This window comes from Mesoplodon bidens (assembly GCF_964165515.1).
Source record: "Mesoplodon bidens genome assembly, contig: HAP1_SCAFFOLD_103, whole genome shotgun sequence".
In the NCBI taxonomy this organism is placed as follows: Eukaryota; Metazoa; Chordata; class Mammalia; order Artiodactyla; family Ziphiidae; genus Mesoplodon; species Mesoplodon bidens.
Window position 1 is genome coordinate 1,672,880 of NW_027672700.1, and position 26,010 is coordinate 1,698,889.

General features: G+C 44.8%; 1 protein-coding gene across 1 annotated transcript in view; it reads right to left on the reverse strand.

Moving 5' to 3' along the window:
* Positions 1–17,914, reverse strand: part of LOC308609789 (forkhead-associated domain-containing protein 1-like) — a 101,146-nt gene extending 83,232 nt beyond the window's left edge. The window contains exon 1 of the mRNA XM_081259091.1: positions 17,232–17,914. Within this exon, the coding sequence (XP_081115217.1) occupies positions 17,232–17,324 (93 nt within the window). The 5' untranslated portion in view covers positions 17,325–17,914. The remainder of the gene's footprint in view (positions 1–17,231) is intronic.
* Positions 17,915–26,010: the final 8,096 nt, after the last annotated feature.

The window sequence follows — 26,010 nt, forward strand, 5'->3', positions numbered from 1 at the left end:
ATCTAACTGGCAACCACACAGCTTCATCCCACAGCAACAAAACACACATCCTTCTCAAGCTCCCATGGAACACTCACCAAGAAGACCACATTTCAGGCCACGAAATATACCTCAACAAATGTAAAAGGATAGAAATTATGCAAAGTACGTTTTCAGAACACAATGGAATTAGGCTAGAAACCAATACCAGAAAGACAGCTGGAAAATACCCAAATATTTGGAGATTAAACAACACACCTCTAAATAACAGATGGGTCAAGGAGGAAGTCTCATGGGAAATAAAAATATATCTTGAGCTAAATGAAAATGAAAATACAACCTATGAAAAGTTGCAAGATGCAGTGAAAGCAGTGCTTGGAGGGAAGTTTATGGCATTGAAGGCATACATTTGAAAAGATCTAAGCTTCCACCTTATGAAACTAGAGAAAGAAGAGCAATATAAGCTTACCACAAGCAGAAGAAAAGAAGCAATGAATGAAATAAAAAGCAGGAAAACAATAGAGAAAAGTCAGCAAAACAAAGAGCTGTTTGGCCTTTTTTTTGTAAAGATCAATAAAATTGACAAACCTCTAGCAGGATAACCAAGAAAAAAACAGAGAAGATACAAATTACTCAAATCAGAAATGAAAGCGATGGCATCACTACTGATCTCATGGACACTGAAGGGATAATAAAGGAATATTATGAATAATTCTATGCCCACAGATTTTATAACTTAATGAAGTGGACCATTTCCTTGAAAGACACAATCTACTGAAACTCACACAAGGAGAAATAAATACTCTGAAAAGACTCATATCTAGTAAAGAATATGAATCAATAATGAATAACCTTCCAAAATGGAAAGCACCAGGCCTGGATGGGTTCACTGGTAAATTCTATCAAACATTAAGGAAAGAATGATACCAGTTCTCAATAATCTCTTCCAGAAAATAGAAGAAGAGAGAACACTTCCCAGCTCATTCTGTGAGGCCAAACTTATTCTAATAGCAAAACCAGATAAAGATATTACAAAACAGGAAAATTGCAGACCAATACCTCCCATGAACATAGATGCAAAATCCTCAACAAAATATTAGCAAATTGAATCCAGTGATGTATAAAAAGAGTTCTACACCACAGACAAGTGGGATTTATTCCAGGTATGCAAGGCTGGTTCAACATTTGGAAATCAATTAATGTAATCCATCACATCAACAGCGCAGAGAAGAGAAATCGCATTATCATAACAGTAGATGCAAAAAGAGCATTTGACAAAATTAAACACCATCCATGATAAACTAACAAACCACCAAAGCACCACAACAACTCTTGGCAAATTAGGGATGGAGGGGAACTTCCTCAACCTGATAAAGTACATCTATAAAAACCCTAAAGCTAACGTCATATTTAATGGTGAGAAACTAGAAGCTTTCCAATTAAGATCAGGAATAAGGTGAAGATGTCCCCTTTCACCACTCATTTTCAACATTGTACTGTATGTCCTAGCTAATGCAACAAGGCAAGAAAAGAGAATAAAAGATAGATTGGGAAGGAAAAAGAAATCTTCTTTGGTGAGGTGTTTGTTCAGATCTTTTGCCCATTTTGCAGATGGCATGATTGTCTATGCAGAAAATCCCAAAGAACCGACAAAAAGCCCTCCTGGAACTAATGAGCAATTATAAGCAGGTTGCAGGATACATGATTAATATACTAAAGTCAATTGCTTTCCTATATACCAACAATGAACTAGTGGAATATGAAATTAAAAACACAACACCATTTACATTAGCACCAAAAAAAAAAAAATGAAGTACCTAGGAAGAAATCTAACAAAATACTTAGCTATATGAAGAGGTATATGAAGAAAACTACAAAATGTTGATGAAAGAAATCAAAGTAGTCTAAATAAAAGAAGAGATATTTCATGTGTATTTGAAATTCCTTAATGATGTATGATGTTTAACATCTTTTCATATGCTTATTTGACATCTGTAGATTTTCTTTGGTGAGGTGTCTGCTGAGCTCTTTTGCCCATTTTTAAGTTGGGTTGTTTGGTTTCTTATTGTTGACTTTTAAGACTCATTTATATTGTTTATTAATTTATTTTATTGAAATGTAGTCGATTTACAATGTTGTATTAATTTCTGCTGTACAGCAAAGTGATTCAGTTATACATATATATACATTCTTTTTAAAATATTCTTTTCCATTATGCTTTATCACAGGATATTGAATATAGTTCCCTGTGCTCTACAGTAGGACCTTGTTGTTTCTGCATCCTGGATGTAACAGCTCACATCTGCTAACCTCAACCCCCCACTCCATCTCTCCCTCAACCCCCTCCCCCTTGGCAACCACAGTCTGTTCTCTATATCCATGAAGACTCATTTATTTTGGATACATGCTTACAGCATCTTTATTCATAACTGCCCAAAACTGGAAGCAACCAAGATGTCCTTTAAAAGGTAAATGGATAGACAAATTGTGGTACATCCATACAATGAAATACTAGTGATAAAAATAAATGAGTTATCAAATAACAAAAAAGACATGGAGGAATCTTAAATGCATATTGCTTAGTGAAAGAACCTAGTCTGAAAAGGTTACATACCGTATGATTCCAACTGTATGAAATTCTGGAAAAAGTAAAACTATAAGGAGAGTAAAAGATCAGTGCTTGCCAGGGGCACAGGGGCTCTGGGGCTCAGGATGAAGATGAGGGGCACAGGGGATTTCAGGGCAGTGAAAATATTTTTTATGATACTGTAATGGTGGATACTTGTCACTACACATTTGTCAAAACGAAAGAACATACAACGCAAAGAGTGAACCCTCATGTAAACTATGGACTTAGTTAATAATAGCATATCAATATTGGTTCATCAGTTGTAACGAATGTACCGCACTAATGCATGAGGTTAATAATAGGGGAAACTGTGTGTACTGGAGGGGTGGCTATATGGGAACTCTCTGTATTCTCTGCTCAAATTCCAGTAAACCTAAAACTGTTCAAAAAAATAAAGTATTAAAAAAAATGAAAACACATTAGTTCTTTGGAAAATGTCCCCCACATCATCTTCATCACCATTGCCATTGATCTTTGTGTCCTTTGAACCTTTGATAACCCAGGAATGAGAGAAATTCTGTCTGTGACATTTTGCTTGTCTCTTGCCAGGCTTCACTGCGTTCAGTTCCTCAAAAACTGTCAGGCCATTATTAAGACATCAAAGCAAGCAGGAAGTTTTCAATGACTCCACAAAGTTGGGTGAGCCTCTACCACATGTTAGGCCAGGAGACAGCTTCCTAGTTCGGCCCTATAATATCACTCGCTCCCTTTACTTGGAAAATTGCTAAGTGCTGCTCCTGGACAGACGCCCTGCTGCTAATACAGACTGAGTCTATAAGCCCCAGCCTACTGAGCTGTCCCACTATGAGATGAACTGTTATTTATTCATTATTATTTTTATTATTATCCTTATCCTCCTCTCACATATTTTGAGGGCTTCCTGTGAACTGGGCCCTGCTGAAGCATTTTGTGTGCATTTTTATCATTTAATCTGCATGACGGCCCTAAACAGGGACTCTAGTGTTATCTCCACCTTAGAGAGGAAGAAGCTGAGACTCAAAGGCTGAAGGGAGAGGACAGCATCACCTTGATCCCAAACCCAGACAAGGACACGACAGGACAACCACAGACCAGTATCTCTTGTGAACACTGACGCCACAGTCCTCAACCAAACAGGAGGAAACCGAATGCAACAGCACGTTAAAAGGATCATACACTATGACCAAGTGGGATTTGTTCTTGGAATGCAGACCTGATGGTTCAACATATGAAAATTAATCCATGTAATACATCACATTAACAGAAAGAAGGAAAAAAATGATCATCTCGATGGACGTACAAAAAGCATTTGACAAAATGCAACACTCTTTCATGATAAAAGCACTCAACAAACAGGGAATAGAGGGAAATTACCTCAACATAATAAAGGTCAAATATGAAAGGCCCACAGGTAGCATCATACTCAAAGGTGAAAGACTGAAAGCTTTTCCTCTACTTTCAAGAATAAGATAAGGATACCTGCTTTTGCCACTTCTATTCAACAAAGTACTGGAAGTCCTAGCCAGAGCAATTAGGCAAGAAAAAGAAATAAAGACATCCAAATTCGAAAGGAAGAAGTCAAATTATCTCTGGTCACAGGCAACATGATCTTACATGTACAAAATCCTAAAGAGTCCATGAAAAACCACAACCCTCTTAGAACTAAAAAATACCATTCACTAGCAAAATCGTAGGACACAAAATCAACACACAAACATCAGTTGTGTTTCTATATGCTCACAATGAACAATCTGAAAAGGAAGTTAAGAAAATAATTTCATTTACAATAGCATCAAAAAGAATAACATACTTTGGGATAAATTTAACCAAGGTGGTAAGAGATGTGTACACTGAAAACTACAAAGTGCTTCTGAAAGAAATTAAAGACACAAATAAATGGAAAGACACCCTGTATTCGTGGGTTGGAAGACTTAATATTGTTAAGATGTCATTACTACACAGCAGGATCTACAGATTCAAAATCCCAACAGCAATTTTTGCAGAAATAGAAAAATCCATCCTAAAATTCATATGGAATCTCAGTGGACCCCAAATAGCCAAAATACTCTTGAGAAAGAAAAGCAAAGTTGGAGGTCTCACACTTCCTGATTTCAAAACTTACTGCATACAAAGGTACAGTAATCAAAACAGTGTGATACTGACATAAGGTCAGGCACATAGGCCAATAGAATAGAATAGAGAGCACAGAAATAAAAGTTTGCATATATGGTCCAATGATTTTTGACAAGGGTGCCAAGATTATTCAATGGGGAAAGAGCAGCATTTTCAACAAATGATGCTGGGAAAGACTGCAAAAGAATTAAGTTGAACTCTTACCTTACACCATGTATAAAAATTAACTCAAAGTGGATCAAAGACTTAAACAGAGTCTAAAACTATAAAACTTTTAGAGGAAAGCACAGGAGGAAAGCTTTATGACATTGGATTTGGCAATGCATTTTTGGATATGATACCAAAAGCATAGGCAGCAAAAGTAAAAATAGATAAATTCAACTATATCAAAAATTAAAACTTCTGTGAATCAAAGGACACAATAAACAGGGTGAAAGGCCATCTAGAGAATGGGAGAAAATAGTTGCAAATCACAAATCTGAAAAAGGGTTAATATGAAGAATATATAGAGAACTATAACTCAGCAACAACAACAACAAAAAACCCCCCAAATAACCTGATCAAATATGGGCAAAGAACTGGAATAGACATTTCTCCAAAGAAGATATACAAATGTCCAACAAGCATATAAAAAGATGCTCAACATTACTAGTCATTAGGGAAATTCAAATCAAAACCACAGTGAGATACCACCTCATACCCATTAGGATGGCTACTATCAAAAACAAACAAACAGCAACAGAAAATAACAAGTGTTAGCAAGGATGTAGAGTAGGGGAACACTAATGCACTGTTGAGAACGTAAAATGGTGCAGCTGATAGGAAAAACAGTAGAGCGGCTTCTCAAACAATTTAGAATAAAATTATCATATGATCCAGCAAGTCCACTTCCGGGTATAGACCCCAAAGAATTGAAAGCAGGAACTTAAAGAGATATTTGTACACTCATGTTTATAGTAGCATTATTCACAATTGCCAAAAGGTGGAAGCCACCCAAGTGCCCACTGACCGATGATTGGATAAGCAAAATGTGGTCCATCCATACAGTGGAATATTATTCAGTGTAGGAGGAAGGAAATTCTGACACATGCTACAACATGGATGAACCGTGAGGACATGATGTGAAATAAGTGTCACAAAAAGGCAAATTTTGTATGATTCCACTTGTGTGAGGTACATAGAGTAGTCAAGCTCATAGAAACAAAATAGAATGGGGGTTGCCAGGGGCTGGGGAAGGGGGAAACGGGGAGTTGTTGTTTAATGGGTACAGTTTCAGTTTTGCAAGATGAAAAATTCTGAGGCTGGTTGCACAACAATGTGAATAACTTACAACTACTGATCTGTACACTTAAAAGTGGTTAAGACGGTAAACTTTATATGTATTTTACCACGATTCAAAAAATGGCTAAGATGAAGGGACTCACTCAACATCAGGATGCTGGCACAGGGCAATGTCAGGGTTTGAACCCAAGTCTAATTCCAAAACCTGTACCTTTGATTTGTACCCTGTGATCTTCAGAGTAGAGAGTGATTTAATAATGAGAGAGGAGACAGGCAGGACCTAATAGAGAAAACAAGTGCATTTCTTAAAGGCTCCTGCATTTTAAATGTTTAAAAATTATATAGTGAGTCCATAAAATATTGAGACGTTTAAACATCTCTTAACAATGACCATCTGCTCTGATGACTCCTGTGCTTTGAGGAAGCCTCCTCGGGAAGCTGACTTAGTTATGATGTTGCCCTGAGGTTCACTGACGTTGTCGCTGAGGTTCGACGTGTACCTGGAACCGTCCTTTGAGCTAGGTTTCAACCTTGCATCACCTGGAACTGGAAAGCCCCATCTCAGACCATAACTTCCCGCTCCCAGCCTTCCTTATCCTCTGTCTCGTCCTCTCCTTGAGTCACGTAGCCTTTGCTCCCCGTCCCCTCCCTATGCGTAATGCCCTACGCTCACCCAGCCTGGGCCCTGCTCGAGCTCACCAGCTCCTTCAAGTCCATCCTGGCCCCCAAACCCTCCTGCCACCCTCACACTTCTGTCCTGAGGCTGTCCCAGTGCCCTCTGGGCCCCCCAGCCAGCAGGTTCCTGGTCTTAGGCTTTTAATTCTACTTTGACAACAGCCTCCTAGGTCTTCATCTCCTGCACCTGCCTGCATCCTCCGTCTGCTTCTCCAGACCCTCCTCCATCCCTTTCCACAGCGCCCTCTGCCCAGTAGGCCCACCTGTGCAGCTACATCCATGGGCTGATGGGCTCCTTGCCTGTGGTTTCTGGTTGGGTTTGGCCAATGGGGGGTTAGAGGTCAGAGCAGGGAGGAGAGAGCTTGGGGTACTTACTCCCCTGGCTTCCTTTCTCTGGGGCCACACAGCTTCCCTCAGAGGACTCTACCCAGCCCTCGGGGTCTCCGGGTCCCAGGAAATGCCCCTGCCCCTCACCCCTCAGCTCTGGGGGTGGGAACAGTCCTCACTCATACTAGCTCTGGGCCCTGCACTATCCTTTGTGGTTTCTCTGAGCCCTGCCCACTCCCTGTGGAGTCCCGTCAGGAAACTCCCCTCCGTCACTCCACACCCCTGTGAATGTGCCTTCAGCTCCCTGCCAGGACCTGGACTTCCCAGGCTTGGAGAAGCTCCTAGATGGGACCTTCAAGGCTTCTCTTAGCTGCCAAGGGCCTCCGGGTGGTCCTGCCTTCATCCCACCCTGGTCTGGTCCCTCTCCTCAACCATCTCCTCTTCTGCATCCTCACCTTGACAGTGTAACTTCCGTCTAACCTGTGAACGTGCTCACCACCCCCTCGGCCTGGAAACACCGCCCCTTCCCCCTTCCTTTCCTTTATTGTCAAATGGCTTCAAGAGGTTCCTCTCCCGCTGGGTCCTCAACCCACTGCCATTGCCCTCGGGGGCCTCCTCGGGCTCTCGGCCTCCCTGTGACATGTGACACAGTTGTCAGAGAGAGGCACGTGGCCTGGTGGTTCAGGGGTTGGGGGAGCAGGGCAACGTGGTGGTTATTAGACTGGGCTCGAGCCCAGCTCTCCTACTTCCTAGCAGGGTGACCTTGGGCAAGTGATACCTCAGCTTCCTCATCTATAAGGTAACAAAAGGACAGTCTTATAAGTTACTGGTGACGTATAAATGATATCATACATACTAAAGCACTTAAAAGAGAACATAGGGCAAATGGGAAATGTTCTCTATTATGAGCAAGAGGATGGGCTCTGGAGTTAGAAAGCCTTGAGTTCAAGTCCCACCTCTGCTACCTTCCAGCTGTGCAGCCTGGGGCATGGTTCTTTGCTTCTCTTTGGTTGCTCCCTGAGCAGCAAAAATGAGTTTGATAAGCTGGGCTTCGTAGGATTGACAAAAGGTACTGCTTGGTGACATGTTCAAAGGAGTGGGAAAACATTTTTGAAATTAACTTGTGTGTGTGTGTGTGTGTGTGTGTGTGTGTTTTATCTATTTCTTTTAACCTTTTGGTTCTAGGCTATCCCATCCCCCAGCCCCATCCCCCCACTGCCTCCGGAAAGGGATGTAGTGCAGAAATAGTAAAAAAAAAAAATGGGGTTTTCAAAAGAATAAGGATATGAGGAAACGGCCAGGCGCTGGTGAGATGACGGGTCTGGGATTGGAAGGAAAGAAGAAGCTTCTCTGCTTCCCCGTCAGCTGGATCCTTCCTCCCCAGTCTCCCCGGGAGAGCCCTGTGGACCGGCAAGGCCTCAGGAGAGGCTGGTCCTGAAATCAGACTGCCTGAGCGTGGTGCCCAGTGCCCCAGCCTCCCTCTGTGACCTCAGGCAGGATACTCAGCCTATCTGTGCCTCAACGCCCTCATCTGTAAAGTGGGGCAAACAACATTAACCTCCTAAGGATGAAATGAGTTAATACACTCGAAAGTGCCCAGAACAGTACCTGGCACAAAGCAAGCTGTCTCTGTGATGAATACCCTCAGCCTGGCAGCAGCTCTCTGGCTCCCTCACCTCTCTGACTGCTTCCAGGTCTCCACGCCGGGCTCCTCTCCCCTCAGATGTCCGTGTCCTCCGCACTCTGTCCATGGGCTGGGGCCACTGTGCCACCCCCTCGATTCGCAGGTGTGTATTTCCAACCCCTGGTTCATCTCCAGGCCCCAAACTGCCTGGCTGCTTCCGGGATGTTGAGGTGCTCACTCAACCAGTCCTGCTTCCTGCCCTCTTGGTAACGGGATTATCACCTGCCAGCTCATCCAGCCATCTTTCTCCATGGCCTGTGGCATTGATCCTACTGATTCTTCCAGAAAGCTCTCAGACCAGTCCCAAAGCAACGGTCCAGTCAGGTGGTAGTATTAATGTGGTGGGCAGAATGGTCTCCCAAAGATGCCCATGCCCTGATCCCCAGAACCTGGGAATATGCTCCATGACGTGGCCAAAGGGACTGTGCCGATGTCAAGGTTACTAATCAGTGCTCTTAAAAGAGGGAGACTAAGGACTTCCCTGGTGTTGCAGTGGTTAAGAATCTGCCTGCCAATGCAGGGGACATGGGTTCGAGCCCTGGTCCGGGTAGATCCCACATGCCATGGAGCAACGAAGCCCGTGTGCCACAACTACCGAGCCTGCGCTCCAGACCCCACGAGCCACAACTACTGAGCCCACGTGCCACAACTACTGAATCTGCGTGCCTAGAGCCCGTGCTCCACAACAAGAGAAGCCACTGCAATGAGAAACCCGTGCACTGCAACAAAGAGTAACCCTCGCTCGCTGCAACTAGAGAAAGCCTGTGCTCAGCAACGAAGACCAAACCCAGCCAAAAACTTTTTTAAAATTTTTTAAAAAGTGGGAGACTATCCTGGGTTATCCAGGTGGGACTAATTGAACTCCACCAGTCCTTATAAGCAGAGAACTTACTCTGGCTGGATTGGAGAGATAAGTGGTGTTTCTTGCTGGGCCCCCACTTAACAGCCCCAATGCTCCTCTTCCAGGGAAAGCACCAGGTCAACATTTCCTCTTTACCCAAATCCCCCCCTAGATGGCACCACCTCAGTCTGTTACATGAATGAGGATCAGGAGAACATTGATCTCACATTTCACTGACAACCCCCATTCTCCATTCCACAGGGTGGAATTTCCCTAGCTTAGTCAATTATCTTGTTATCTCAGTTAACTGAGAATTTCCAATTTAGATATTAGATGTTCCCAAAGCTAAATTTACACTCAAAAAGTGAAGCTTCTGTTTTTAGAAGCTTGAGTCAGCTCAGTCTGAAACTCAGCCCCACCTCCCCCGACTAGCTGTGTGATTTGGGCCAGTTCCTTAACCTTTCTGAGTCCCATGTCCATGTCATCAAATGAGGATAATAATGATAATAGTAGTTCTCACCCGCACAGGATTTGTTTTGTGGATATAATTCTATAAATATATATACAGAACATACATAGGTGATGTATAAAGCCATGTGAGATGCAGTAAGTAGTCCATAAATGTATGCTGTAGCTGTTTGTATTATGTATGCTATTCAAAAGATTATGATCTGTCTTTCATCTCACATCCATCAGAATGGCTACTATAAAAAAAAAGGGAAATCACAAGTGTTGGTGAGGACGCAGGGAAAGTGGAACCCTTGTGCCCTGTTGTGAGAATGTAACTTGGTGCAGCCACTATGGAAAACAGCATGGCAGTTCCTGAAACAATTAAAAATAAAATTATCATATGATCCAGCAAGTCTACTTTTGGGTATATATCCCAAAGAACTGAAAGCAGGGCCTTGAAGAGATATTTATACACCCATGTTCATAGCATTGTTTGCAACAGCCAAAAGGTGGAAACAACCCAAGTGTCCATCAGTAGATGAATGAATAAACAAAATGTGGTGAATCCACACAATGGAATATTATTCAGCCTTAAAAAAGGAAGGAAATTCGGACACATGCTACAGCATGGATGAACATGGACATTATACTCAGTGAAAGGATATTATACTCAGTGAAAGAAGCCAGTCATGAAAAGACAAATACTGTTATGATTCTACTTATATGAGATACCCAGAGTAGCCAAGGTCATAGAGACAGAAAGCAGAACGGTGGTTGCTGGGGGCTGGGATGGGGGGACAAGGGGAGTTGTTGTTTCATGGGTGCAGTTTCAGTTCTGCAAGATTCAAAGAGTTCTGGAGATGGATGGGGGTGATGGCTGCACAACAGTGTGAATATATTTAATGCCACTGAACTGCACACTTAATAAAAGTGGTTAAGATGCTAAATTTTATGTTATGCATATCTTACCACAATAAAAAAAAATGAGAAAAATGAGATCACGATCTAGCCCTTTCCTCTGAACTTTTTCCTCTTGGAAGCCCTCCATCTGCTGGTGAGAAACTAGTCCCATCAATTGCTGTGCTGGGTACTGACCAATGAAATCAGCCGCCAGTTCCCAAACAGGGGACAAAACATTCCCTGAGGACTGGTGAGACCTAACAGGTGAACCACCAGAGCAAGGAGCACTTGGGGAGAAGCCAGGGGTGAGGTGGGGGTGAGGGGGGAGGATGGGAGCACGACCCAGGCAGGAGGACAAGCGCGATGCAGATGGGGAGCCAGCAAGTGCACCCTCCCAGGCCTGTTTCATTCCGTGGATTTCCCCACAGAGAGTCCACCTGTCACCTTCCGTCTCAAAATGCAGGTGTTCGCTTAGAATAAGAGAAATGTGAATTAAAATGACACAGGTACCATACTTCACCCCGTAGATCAGTGAAGATCCAATGGGGGGTCAGCACCCTAGGCTGGGGAGGGAGTGGGAGACGGGCGTCCACTGCTGGCAGGACACCACATCCGGAAACCTCTGGTGGGAAATTTGGCCATGCCCATCAGAGCTACAGCTGTGTGTGTCCTTTGACAGAGCAGACATACCTGCATGTCCGTGAAATTACGCAAATAATAGGAGAATCCCAGCAGCCTTGTTTATAATAATAAACAAGATTATGGTGTAGGCTCTGGTTCTTTCCTGAGAGGCAGCCCAGAACTGACAGGGGCCAGGAAAAGGGACGAGAGTCATCCGGCTGGATGGGATCTGGGGTATGTGTATGAGATCAGTCTGGCTTCACGACCCTCAGATCGCACGCGAGAAGGGCTGACACAGGCTGGAGACATGGCTGAACCCATGAGAAAGGAGATGCCTGGCAGGACACTGACCACCGAGGGTGAGGTGTGGACACCAGCATTTCAACCCCCTGTCATGTCTGTTCTTTCTTTTTCTCTTCCATCTCCACCTTCCTAGCTGCAGCCCTGCACTGACTTGGGCTGTCCTAGAGCTCAGTCTTCTAGGGATCCTGGGACTTCCCCAGGGTGGGACTGGGGGAGTCCCTGGGGAGGGGGTAGGGTCAGTCAGCCCTTCATTGTTTACCCTTCGCTTCTCTTTTCCTCAAAACAAAGTTTATTGAAAGAATACACACACACACACACACACACACACACACAAGCAGGAGCTCTGCTGATCAAGAAGGGAGAGGGAGGGAGCACTGATGGTGGGGTTCTCAAAGTGTGGTCCTGGAGCCAACTCCAGGGACTCCATTCCCCCCACCTGAACCTGGGGAGCATACAAATGTGAAGATTCCTGGGCCTTACCCCAAACCCACTGGGTCAGAATGCCTAGGAGTTCATGTTGAACAACCACTCTTAAACATACGGAAAATCCAACAACCACTGGCTTTGGTGTTTCTTCATTCTGGAAGAACTGAGTCCCTTTCTCAGCAGAGTTTAAATAACAGCCATATCCAACTCTAAAAAATACAGTTTACAAGGCACATCAAATCATATAAATTATAACTTGCAAGGTTTAGCTGTGAAATGAGCAAGGCTGAGGCTTTTGAGCCGTGTAAAATGGGAGAGGGGAGATTGTGAATAGAGCTCCTGATGGCTCGTCTGCACACAGCAGCTGGGATGTTCACTGGCAGGTCTCCCCCTTGTTTACAATCCTTCAAGCCTTCTTCCCACTACTTTCAGATAAAGATCCAAACCCTTATGGTGACATGAAGGAGGCCGACTTGTCCCTTAGCCCTCCTCCTTCCCACTCTGACTTCTGGACGCCCTGGTTTTCTCTCAGTCCCTTGGGTTCACAATATGCTCTTCCACCCCAGGGCCCTTGCACATGCCATTCCCTTCTCCTTTTGTCTAGTTAAGTCCTCCTTGTCTTCCATATTCCTTTCCTTTACAGCCCCAATGTTGGAATGGAATTAGTCACACCTTTGTGGGATCATTTGACTTATTTCTCTCTCTCCTGGCAGCTTCCTGATGGCAGGGACCATGTCCAGTTCTGCCATCACTGTACCCCTAGACTTGGCTCGGTGCTGAGGCTCTGGGTAAATACTGTGCAATGAATGAGTGATAGCAACAGTTATCACTGTTGACTATAAACAGTTCTCACTAGCCTGGCTATAAACAGGCTTCCTATTGCCTTAGGGAACCAAACGCCTTACAGGATATAGAAAAAAGTCTGGAGGGTAAAACCCTGCAAATATCAATATTGATTTTTCCCTGAGCCAAATGATTACAAGTGACTTTTATTTTCTTCCTTATATTTTCCTTTCTCCCAATTTTTAAAAACAAGAAGCATGTAACTACCTTCCATTATCGGAAAGAGTAAATGATGTCGAAATACTACGATACCAATAGTCAAAACAACATGTCAGCCTTGCTGATGAGTAGAAATCTTTAGAAGCATGACTGCCTATTCTTTAGGATTGATCCAGGCAAATAAAACAATCTTTTTTATTTGCTAGATGTAACCTCTGGGTAATTGCAAGGATGATTTTTAGTAATATAAATCCCTGACATTTTTTTTTTTTTTTTTTTTTTTTTTTTTGCGGTACACGGGCCTCTCACTGTTGTGGCCTCTCCTATTGTGGAGCTCAGGCTCCGGACACGCTGGCTCAGTGGCCATGGCTCACGGGCCCAGCCGCTCCGCGGCATGTGGGATATTCCCGGACCGGGGCATGAACCCGTGTCCCTTGCATTGGCAGGCAGACTCTCAACCACTTCGCAACCAGGGAAGCCTAGTGACGTATTTCTTAAGCTAAGTCTGAGGAGCAGTAAGCAGTCAATTATTTATATACAATGAATGCAACTCAATTTCTGTCTTGTTAATAACTGTCCTCATTAGTTCCCTTTTCCAAATGGCTTATTAATATCAGTGGGTCCTCATCTCAACCCTGTGCACCACTGAGGATTCTTCTCAGTCTCTGTTTTAGGAGACCATAATAATGATCATTGTGTCATTCAGTGAGCACCACATGCCAGGCTCTTTATATGCATTTCTCACTTAATCCTCAGAATAACCCTGTGAGGTAAGAGGTTTACAGACAGGGAAAAGGAGCTCAGAGTGATTAAGTCATTTGGTTGAAGTCACTCAGCCACAAAGTAGCCTAATGAGATTCAAACCCAGGTCTGTCTATCTCCAAAGCCTGTGCTTTTAAAAATTACTACAGTTTTCTAATATCATAGTCCGGTTCAAAACAGAGATCTCTGTCTCTACTTTAGCCAGACAGGAAATAAAACGACCCCAAATCTATGCCTTGTTAGGATAAAGAAGAAACTACAGTTCTTCTTCTTCTTCTTTTTCCTCCCACTTTGCACACTGAACAGATGTTCTGTGTCCTTGAAGGGAGACCATATCATGGAGGAGAATCTCACGGGGAGGTTCATGGAGTTATCTTTAAATCTGTTGCGTTTACAATAAACATTCTCAGAAAACTAGGAATAAAGGGGGAAATTTCTCACTTGGTAAGAACATGTATAAAAACCCTACAGCTAACCTCCTACTTAACGGTGAAAGAGTAACTGCTTTCCCCTAAGGTCAGGAACAAGCGAATATAAGGATTTATACACTGCTCTTGTTCAGCAGAGTCCTGGAAGTCTTAACCAGGGAAATAAAGCAAGGAAAAGAAGATTAAAAGCATTCAGATCTCCTTTTCTGAAAGAAGAAATAAAATTGTTCTTATTTGCAGATGACATGATTGTTTATGTATAAAATCCCAAGAAATCTACAAAAGCCCTTATATAAGAAAGTGCAGTTAAGGTTGCAAGATCCCAAGAAGCATACAAAAATCAACTGTATTTCTATATACTGTCAATGAACATGTGGACACCAAAATTAAAAATATAATACCATTTACAATCACTCAAAAAAAAAGAGAGAGACATACTTAAGTGTAAATCTAACAAAACACGTACAGGACTCGTATGCTGAAAACTACAAAACACTCATGAGAGACACTGAATAAATGGAGAAATATACCATGTTCATGAATTGGAGGACAATATAGTAGTATATCAATTATTCTCACATTGATATATAGGATAAAACACAATTCCAATCAAAATTACAGCATGATATTTTGTGTATACAGACAGGCTTACACTAAAATGTAAATGGAAAGGCAAAGCAACTAGAAGAGGTTAAAAAATTTCTTTAAAGAAAAGTGGGAGGAATCACTCTACCTGATTTAAGACTTACATAGCGACAGTAATCAAGGCTATCTCATAATGGTAGATCCATTATGACAAATAGATCCATGAAACATAATAGGGAACTAAGAAGTAGCCCCCATAGAAAGTATGGCCAGATTATTTTTGACAAACTTGCAAAAGCAATTCAATGGAGAAAGGATAGTCTTTTCAACAAATGGTTCTGGAACAACTAAATATCCACATGCAAGAAAAATGAACTTTGACCTAAATCTCACATCATAAACGACAGTGAACCCAAAATGGTTCATAGATTTAAAAATAAAACTATAAAACACTTAGAAGAAAACGTAAGAGAAAATCCTCAGGGTCAGGGACCTTGGGGCATGTTCTTAGACATGACACTAAAAGCATGGTCTATAAAAGAAAAAATAACTACCTGGACTTCATCAAGAGTTAAAGCTTTTGCTCTGTGAAATACTCTGCTAAGAGAATGAGAAGACAAGCTACGGATGGGAGAAAATATTTGCAAACCATCTATCTGACAAGGGACTCATATCTAAAATACATAAAGAATTCTCAAAACTCAATGGTAAAAAAACTAAACAATTCGATTAGAGACACTTAAAAGATATGAAGAGATATTTCACTGAAGAGGATATGCAGAAGGCAAGCACGTACATGAAAAGACATTTAACATCACTATCGATTTGGAAAATGCAAGTTAAGACTATGATGAGATACCACTACACACTTACTAAAACAGCTAAAATGAAAAACAGTGTTTATGCTAATTGCTGGTGAGGATGTGTCTCATACATTGCTGGTGGAAATGAAAAATGGTACAGCCATGCTGGATAAGTCTGGCAGTTTCTTTACAAACCGAATATATATAAACACATATGTTAATCCATGCAATCATACTCCTGAGCATTTATCACAGAGAAATAAAAACTTATGTTCACACAAAAACCTGTACACAAATGTTTATAGTACATTTATTTGTAATAGCCCCAAATGGAAACAAAATGTCCTTCAAAAAGTGAATGGTTAAACATAGGTGATACGTCCATACCGTAATAAAAGAACAAGCTAATAACCTAAATGGATGTCAAGGGCACTACACTGACTAAAAAAAAAAAATCAATCACAAAAGTCATACATACATGATGAAAATTATAGAGACGGAGAACAGATTAGTGGTTTTCGGAGCGTGGGGACGATGGTGGGAGGAGGAATTGTGACTATAAAAGGAGCATCACAAGGGACATGTCTGATGATGGAATACTCCTTTATCCTGAGGGCCACACCCAAATCCACACGTGGTAAAATGGCACAGGTCTCCACACATGCTTCGTGCCATTCCCTCTACTACTTGTGCATCTATAATTATTTCAAAATAAAGTTTAAAAAAATCTGTTGAGTGAAGTCTGAGAGTGGTCTGCCTTTCACAGTCCTAAAGGGATTCCATTGCATTTCTCTTTCTGCTTCAATATTTTAATCCCTTTCAAAATGGTAAAAGGCTCAAAGCCACTGTTTGTATAATTCCTTACTTACAATTTCTTCCAACTTCCTTGGCTGTCAATGAGCTGGGACTGTGGACCAAGCCACAGCTAATTCAGAGAATGGAATGAAATGAAGTGAGAGAGCACTGAGGCCATGCCCAGGGCTTACCCTGATTTACTACTTGGAGGTACGGGGGCACGGGAGGGCTCTGAGGGGCCCATAGTCTCCAGAAGCTCTGGAAAGGGCGAGAGGCCATTGCTCAAGCTGGGCACTTCAGGTGGCCGTGGCTGCCAGACGCGGAGCAGGTGAAGGTCAAGCATCAGCTCTAAGCCCACCTTCCAAACCACGCCATCAGGGTGGGACACTGCACACACAGTCAGCAAAGGACACAGGGCCCATCGCACTTTGCACTGTGCTCATTCTTACCACATGTGCCAGGGAGACCCAGCACATGCCGGGATTGGTTATTGGTGGCACACCGAGGAAGGCTGGGACTGTTAGCCAGAGGCTGTGCTTTACAAGAGACTGGAGTCCACAGAACAGTAAGGACTTTTGGTGGTGTGAGGGGTAGGGAGGGTCGGGGACTGGCTAGGAAGAGGTCTTACCTCTAAAACAAGGTCTGAATTTTCATGCCTTCCAATCGTAGTGCTTTTATTCAGGACAAAATAGCCTTCTGCACTCTTTAGATAGGCTTTCATATTCTCTGCTTTCCCTATAAAAGGTTTTCAGAAAACAATTTTGTTAGAAAAATACAGTCCTCTAATTATTCAGTGTCATATTTAGAATGAATGGAATACACCATAATGTCCACAGGAGAAGTCAGCAGAGGTAGGAGTGGATAGCTGGATTTAACAATGATCACAATGATAATTCCGCACATTTTTAAGACTGTCCTTTTAACAGTGATAGCCGGCATAGATGAGCTTGCTTCTGATCACAAGAGGACATCCTTTATGTAACTCAGAGCACAAACAAGCAATAGCAAAAAAAAAAAAACAACCCAAACAAATCTGAATTCCACTGATAACCGCTCTCCACCTCCCATTAAGCTTAGTTTGGGGTTAGTTATCTGACAGAATCAAATACTCAGTGTTACTAACCCACCACTTACTAGCTCTGTGACTCTGAGTGAGTTACTTATTCTCTCTCTATGCCTCTGTTTCCTCATCTGTAAAATGGGGCTAATAATACTCTGTATCCCAAAGAGTTTTGTGAGGATTAAATGTGAAGCATCTAGAATGGTGATTGCTACACTAAACACCCATTTGTCCTACTGTGATTGTGACTGTTATTAATCTTGGGCTTCTGAACTTTGACTCAAAAAACCCCAACTTCTACAGAGCTTCTTAAAGTGTGGAAGAGTCAGTCATCGAGGAAATGGGCATGAGAAGATACTTTCTTTTTAAGTCACCACATTCCTTCATATATTTAGGTTGAAAAAAAAATGATTTCCAAAGACAAAATATCAAGATTATAGCTTGGCTGTACGGTCAAGACTCTGTACGTATCTTTTCCTGGCATTTTATTAGGAAAATGTCAAACACACAGAAAAGTTGAAAGAAGTGGATGGTGAACTTCTATAGAACCACCACCCAGATTCTACAATCAACATTTTGTTCTATTTGCTTTATCACATATCTACCCATCTATACATTTTATATTTTAATGCATTTCAAAGTAAATCCTATACATGTTTTTAAATTTTATTTATTTATTTTTGGCTGTGTTGGGTCTTCGTTTCTGTGCGAGGGCTTTCTCCAGTTGTGGCAAGTGGGGGCCACTCTTCATCACGGTGCACGGGCCTCTCACTATCATGGCGTCTCATGTTGTGGAGCACAGGCGCCAGATGCACAGGCTCAGTAGTTGTGGCTCACGGGCCTAGTTGCTCCACGGCACATGGGATCTTCCCAGACCAGGGCTCGAACCCATGTCCCCTGTATTAGAAGGCAGATCCTCAACCACTGCGCCACCAGGGAAGCCCTATACATGTTTTTTATTTTTTTATTTTTATTTATTTATTATTATTATTATTTTTTTTAGCGGTACGCGGGCCTCTCACTGTTGTGGCCTCTCCCATTGCGGAGCACAGGCTCCGGATGCACAGGCTCAGAGGCCATGGCTTACGGGCCCAGCCGCTCCGCGGCATGTGGGATCCTCCCAGACCGGGGCACGAACCTGTGTCCCCTGCATCGGCAGGTGGACTCTCAACCACTGTGCCACCAGGGAAGCCCATATATACATGTGTTTTAAAACATAAAAATGTCAGTGACTTCAGCTGGTTCCAAGATGTTGATGATAATTCACATGATATTTGAATTCTGATCCATCTCAGTGCCATGTCAAAGATAGTCTCTTTTCTTTTTTTTCCTGTTTTTTTTTTTGGCTGTGTTGGGTCTTCGTTGCTGCATGTGGGCTTTCTCTAGTTGCGGCGAGCGGAGGCTACTCTTCCTCACAGTGCGCAGGCTTCTCACTGCGGTGGCTTCTCCTGTTGTGGAGCATGGGCTCTAGGTGTGCAGGCTTCAGTAGTTGGAGCACGTGGGCTCAGTAGTTGCGGCACACGAGCCCTAGTTGTGGCTCGCAGGCTCTAGAGTGCAGGCTCAGTAGTTGTGGTGCACTGGCTTAGTTGCTCCGAGGCATGTGGGATCTTCCTGGACCAGGGCTCGAACCCGTGTCCCCTGCATTGGCAGGCAGATTCTTAACCGCTGAGCCACCAAGAAAGTCCCCAAAGTCTCTTTTCAACTGAAAGGTCACTGAAGTGTGAAGTTGTTAGACTGTGGATAAAAACAAAAATCATCTAGGTCTGACCGTAGAGGGTCTCCGGTCTGGCTCTGCTTTCCATCAACATCTCCATCATCATTCCATCACTGAATCCCTACTAAGTGCCAGGCACTGGGCTATCCTTTTACACACATGGCCTCTTTTCATCCTCAGAACCACCCTGCGAGGCAGGTGTCAATATTGTCCCGCTTTACAAATGAGGAAACTGAGACTCAGAGAAGTTAAGGTCACACAATAGTAAGTGTGTGACAACTCTGGGCCTTTGCATGTAACCAGTGTACAAACCTCCATTGCTGCTGGTGGGGCAGAGTAGGGGTGGGGGAATTGCACTGTCTGCTGACACTTGGGACATGTAGTAAAAGAAAGTCCTTGAAACCAGCATTCTATCCTCTGAAAGGAAGACGAGACCCTACCTGGGAGTAAGAGAAATAAAAATAAGCAGGATAGTTTATATTTGTAAACTTTGAGGCCTGTGGTTGTCCCACAAATATTGATGCTTTCAGATAATGAGAAATACATTTGATTAAGTTCGCTGTCATGTATACAGGGGAAAAGACATTTCCTCTTCCCAAAGAACCATGCTCTGCTGCCTTCAGTTATTAATCTTCAATTGCAGAGGACCATGTTAGCACGCAACACATTCAAGTCTAATTAAGCTAAAATGGAAACTTCCAAGAAATGTCTCTTCTGCAGGAAAACCACAGGAAACGCCACTAATCTAAAACTTAAACTTGGATCATGTGCATATTTGTTTTTTAGCTCTCACCCCAGACGTCCCCAAGGCTGGGGTCTTCTCTCTGCTCAGACGTCCCCCCTCGGGGCAACCACCTGACTGACCACTCTGGCTAAAGGCACCCTCAGTCATGTTATTCCCCTGCTAGTTTTCCCCTGCTGTGTTTCCTTCCTTGTACTTATCATTCTCTGACATGTTCTTGTTCCTTTCTTTAGTTATGCTTGCTGTTGGTTTCTCTTTCACTAACATATATGTTCCTGGAAAACCAGGACTGTGTTCATTTTGTTCAGAAGCGATTCTTCATGGGTATTTTGTGTTTGTACCCATCTTCAGAGCAAAGGCATTGAAAGATTTTGTCCTGCACTCACTTTCCGAGGCTGCTTGTATGGCACACAGCCTGGGAGGATAGAGGTAATGTTTCTAAGAAAGATAACGGCTCCTTCTGGGGCAAAAGTTGGGCAGGTTTGCTAGCAGCCCCTTTCAAAGATTGCAGTTTCCTGAGTTTGGAGTTCCTTACCTGGGACACAGACCCACTGTGCGCACAGCATCCACACTGGCTGCTCTGCACCACCCCGAGGGACTTTCAGGGCAACAGGAACCAAAGTGCATATGCAGCTCTGCTGCTTTTTATGTCAGCTGTGCTGTGAATAATCAAGTTCTTTGCTTCTGGCCCAGGAGTCTCTTGTCTTCTGCCAGGAACTATAAGCTGGGCAGGCTAACTTACTAACTTTCAAACAGGGTCAAATGTCAGACCCTTTGCAGTTCCTGCCAGTTCTGTGCATTACCCCTTCTCCAGGGCAGGGGGCGGCGGGGGGGCAGAACCTGACACATAGTAGGTGCTTGGGAAACACTTGCTGAGTGAATGAAAATACAAAGGACGCCTCAAAGCAAGTCAGTACAGCCAGCTGGCTAGGAAGCTTTGATAGTAACTACCTTTCATTTTTCCTGTCAGTATCCAGCTTAGATGACTCCTTGGAAAACCTAAATTCTATCTCTTTAGCTTTTGGATTGGACAATATTTCTCCACCTTCATTTTGCCCTGTGCATCACTTCCTTGCGTGAAAACACTGTCAAAGTAATTTGAATGTGTGGAGCTCTGTGAATTCGTTCTTACTCAGCGCCATGGAGCACCATCCCACAGGAAAGAGCAAAAGGGCTTCAGTCATCTGCGTTCCCCCGACCACTTTGGATGGCTCAGAATTGGGCTATAGGAACAAACTTTCTTTTGAGGTTTACAGTGGCCTCAAAGTTCCTTAAAGAAGGGGAGTTCAGGTAAGGGGCGGGTGTGTGTGTGTGTGTGTCTCTGACCATTGGGTGGGTGTTGTCCATAAATCATGGGAAACAGGGGTTCCTCTCTTAATCCCAGCTATACCCACATGACATCCAAGAGCTGGTGCCCAGGAGAGGCTTAAAGCTCCCGTGCCGCCTCCCTTGGGGGGCGAGGTAGGGGCTGCACTTAGGAAGGAATGGCTGGTGTTGGGGCACCTTTTCTGGGGTGCTCCTGGCGACCCGAGCCTGGATCAGAGAGTTCGGACTCGGCTGGTGCCGGGTCCCCTGCCTACCCCAACGCCCTTGACCTCGCAGGGCTGGCCTCCTCCGGCCCAGGTTTCCGCCCGCCGCCTCCTCGCGCGCCGCTCTCACCTGGCCAGAGGAAGAAGCCCACGCCTCGTCCTCCGCCGAGAGCCCTGACCTCCGCTCTGCCGCCCTCCCGCGGAGTCTCCAGGCGACAGCCCGCAGCCCGCGCGCCCGCCCGGCCTTTTTACAAACGTCGCCACGGCAACGCCATTCTGACGGCCGAGCTGGGGAGGGGCATGGCGTGCGCGGCGCCCAAGGATGAGGGGGAGGTGCGCTGGGAGCACTCGGCCAATTACAGCCCGCTGCAGCGCTGCGAGCCCTCCCCGACCTGCCCGCTAGAGGATGGAGAAACAGGCTCAGTGTTCACAGAAGTAGCTCCAAGTCTTACAGCGGGGAAGGAGCAGACTCAAGAATCCTTCCTACTGACCTTAGCTCTAGGTTCGGTGCGTTGAGGAGGGGGTGGTCAGGCGTGGGAGGGTAATGGAGCTGAGCCACGAGAAGCTTGGAGGTTAGTACCCCCATCCCACCCGAAACTCTAGTTCTCTCTGTTGTGGAGGAGAAAACAGAGTAAGCTGGGGGGGACCATCACTTCTGGGGGTGGGGGTGGAGATGGGAGATGGGTGGGGTGGAAGGAACACTTCTGAAAGAATGGAAGATTCTCCCACGTGCTAGGAAAAGGGTATTTACAAGCCCACAGCCTTACTGTTCCTGTCCTTCCCTGTCAAAACTCGCGTTTATTCATTCATGTGTTCTTTACTTCTACAAACATCACCTGAGTCCCTACAAGGTCAGACGGTGGCCCCAGTGTTGACCTGGATCAGATCCTTAAGAACCCCACCCCCGCACTCCCCATGGGCACGGGGCTGGGGGGATGGAGCGTGTGGAGAAGACATGCAAATGCCAACTATCTCCCCTCACCCCATGTCACCTTTTTCAAATCAGCCCCTTCTGTCTGGGAGCAGAACAGCCCTGCTGACTACCTACAGAATGCCTCATTTCCCTGGCAGGCAATGACGGACAAGGTGCCCCAAGACAAACTCAAAATATTCATCTGAGAAAGATGAAAGATGGCAGACTCCACTCTAGTCAATTAGAAGATGATATAAGAGAGAAAAATCATGGAAATAGATATGGGATGGAATATATGGTAAAGATGCTCCCACATGCTTAGAGGCTCTTAGAAATGCACATTCCCTGGCACAGACCTCTGAGATTCTGATTAGGCAACTCTGGAGCATGGTCCAGGAATGAATTTGTTGCATTCTTTCAAATTCCTTGTGCATTTGTTAAAAGCTTGGCAAAACCTCAGGACTTTTTCAACCCTGCAGTTGAATCGCAGAGCCCTCCCAGCACTTGTCCCTAGAAATCTCTTCCAGGCCCTCAGTCAGCCTGGAAGGTTCTGCCTGGGTTAGTTCCCTTTGACCAGAAAGACCTTAGGAATGTATGAGGAGTGACCACAGAGGCCAGGGCCCTGAGTGGTAACTTCAGAGGAACAGAGAGGGTCAGGCTCAACTCTCCAGGCACATTTCTGCCTCAGGGCCTTTGCAGTTACTGTTTCTTCTCCCTACCTGGCACTTCCCCCAGGGATCTCCTTCAGCTCCTTCAGATTTTTACTCAAATATCACCCGATTTAAAAGGGTCTTGGAATTCCCTGGCGGTCCAATGTTTAGGAATCAGTGCTTTCACTGCCCGGCTCGATCCCTGGTCGATCCTGCAGGCCCCATGATGCCACCCAAAAAAACAAAACAAAACAAAAAACACCCCCCCAAAAACATGAATAACAAAACAAACACCTCACTCTATTGCTCTTCCCTTCATCTTACCACTCCTCTAACATGCTATTTATTTAGTTTCCTTCTCTTATTTGTTGTCAGTCTCCCCACTCCCAACTCCCCCCTGCCCCCCAACTTAAGCTCCATGAGGGCAGGGATTTTTTTCTCTTTTGTTCACTGCTGTATCACCAGTACCTAGAACAGTGCCTGAATGAACGAATGAGTGAATGAACAGGGGCAGCCCTTGCCACCCGCCCACAGCCTTGCCTCCTACTCTTGAGCTGCTGAGCTGAACTGTCCTTACCCCAGGACCTAGGCTTCTGTAGCCTTGGCCCTCCCCAGCCCCACCCTCATCTCCATGCTTGTCTTCAATGTCATCAACATGAGCACAGAACGCAACCCTGCTCATTGCCAGCCAGACCCTACGGAGCCCATCCAGGCCAGCCTGGAGCCGGAGCCGCCCTTGGCCCCCTGATAGGCTTGGGAGAGCATATGTTGCCATTAGTCCATCTCTCGATGAGGAAATACTAAACGGAGAACAAAGCTGACATTCAGGCTCACTGGAGCAGAAATTGCCAAATCTTGATTGGATCCTGCCGCTCCCCACAGGATGCCACAGTCATCTCAAAGGGTGTGTGAAAGTCTTAAAACCCAGTTCCATGTCATCCACTTAAATTTCAAAAACAGAAACTAAAATACCCCAATAACTCATGGCTTTATCATAGCATGTCCTGGGCTGAGTGAGAGTTGTACTTTGCGATGATGGGGTGTTCAAAATACTGCACCTGGGGAATTCCCTGGCAGTCCACTGGTTCGGACTTGGTGCTTTCACTGCCATGGCCCGGGTTCAATCCCTGGTGGGGAAATTAAGATCCCGCAAGCCACACGGCATGGCCAAAAAAAAAAAAAGAGATTTCTAGTTTATATGGGCTCCTTGGTGATGCCTGTAATCAATCAATCTTCTTGAGCTCTGGGTGGCTACCAAGGCTGTACTGTATCTCCATCAACATCAGGATGCTGGTGTCTGAAAGGCCTGGGTCCAGGTCCCAGCTTTGTCATTCCCAGCTGTCCTCCTAATACTGGAGCGTGTGATGTCAACTCCGGGCTTTCCACCCGCAGGGCTCTGTCCCAGTCCTTCCTGTGGATCATCTCATTTAATCCTCAGCATAACCTGGGGCAGTAGGTGTGTGTGAAACACCTGGACCTCGGAGCTCTGCAGAGAAGCGCCCAAAAGTGTCGTGACGGGTGTTATTTCTATCACGTCACTCCCACTGGAACAGGAAAATAGGGCTCAAGAGACATGGAGGTGTGTGACCAAGGTGACACAGCCAGAACAGGATTTGAATCTAGATGACTGTGATGGGACGGTATTTTCCCCGGGGACCACAGGTGACAGGTGTCACAGCCACGAGACACCCATGCTCACCACCTGCTTTCCCTCAGCCCTGAACAATCTGGGCTTCCGGCTGTCCTGAAGTTTGGGCAGTGCCTGCAGCAAGAGAGGGAGCTGAGGCCAGGAGGGGGTAGCTGGGGCTTGCCAGGGACCTCTCCTGCCACCCACTGGGCTTCTTTCCTGCAGGACCTCTGCCCCATAAAATCTCATTGGGCCGCAGTTACCTTCCCTGGGCTGTCCTTGACCGGGAGAGCCCATCCACTGTGCCCCCTCCCCAGATCTGCTTGTTGTCCCCTGCATTCCAACAAGAAATGAATGCTGGCCTCCCGCCTGGAAGAGGTAGGGAGCTTGCCCAGCCTTTAAGGGGTAAGAGAGAGCCAGGGCAAGAGCTGGAAAAGGAGAAAGGGAGAGTAAAAGAGAGAGAGAGCGCTCGAGGATCAGGAAGTAGCTAAGCTATTGAGTAGGTGACAGATGGGAGAGCAAAGGGCCATTGGAGGCTCCACAGTCCACTCATAACCTGACGCTATGGGCTAAGGAAATGCAGGTTTTTATACACACACACACACACACACACACACAGGTTCACAAAAATAAATTCAAACCACAAAATCACAGCTGGTCACTGAGGCCTTCTGCGGCCGTGCTCACCCCCTTCCCCTGTCAGAAAATGAGAAGTCACCCAGGTGTTTTCTCAGATAGAGACAAGGCTGGTTGGGATGTTCATCTATTGCAAATCAGAGCTCTGCCAGGGGGCTTCCCTGGTGGCACAGTGGTAGAGAATCTGCCTGCCAATGCAGGGGACGTGGGTTCGAGCCCTTGTCTTGGAGGATCCCACATGCTGCGGAGCAACTAGTCCCGTGAGCCACAGCTACTGAGCCTGCGCGTCTGGAGCTTGTGCTCTGCAACAAGAGAGTCCGCGATAGTGAGAGGCCTGTGCACCGCGATGAAGAGTGACCCCCGCTTGCCACACCTGGAGAAAGCCCTCGCACAGAAACGAAGACCCAACACAGCCAAAAATAAATAAATAAATTAATTAAAAAACTTAAAACAAAACCAAAAAACCACTCTCTCTAAAAAAAACAAACAAAAAAACAGAAGAAAAGCTTTGCCAGGGAGGTCAGTCTGTATGTTCT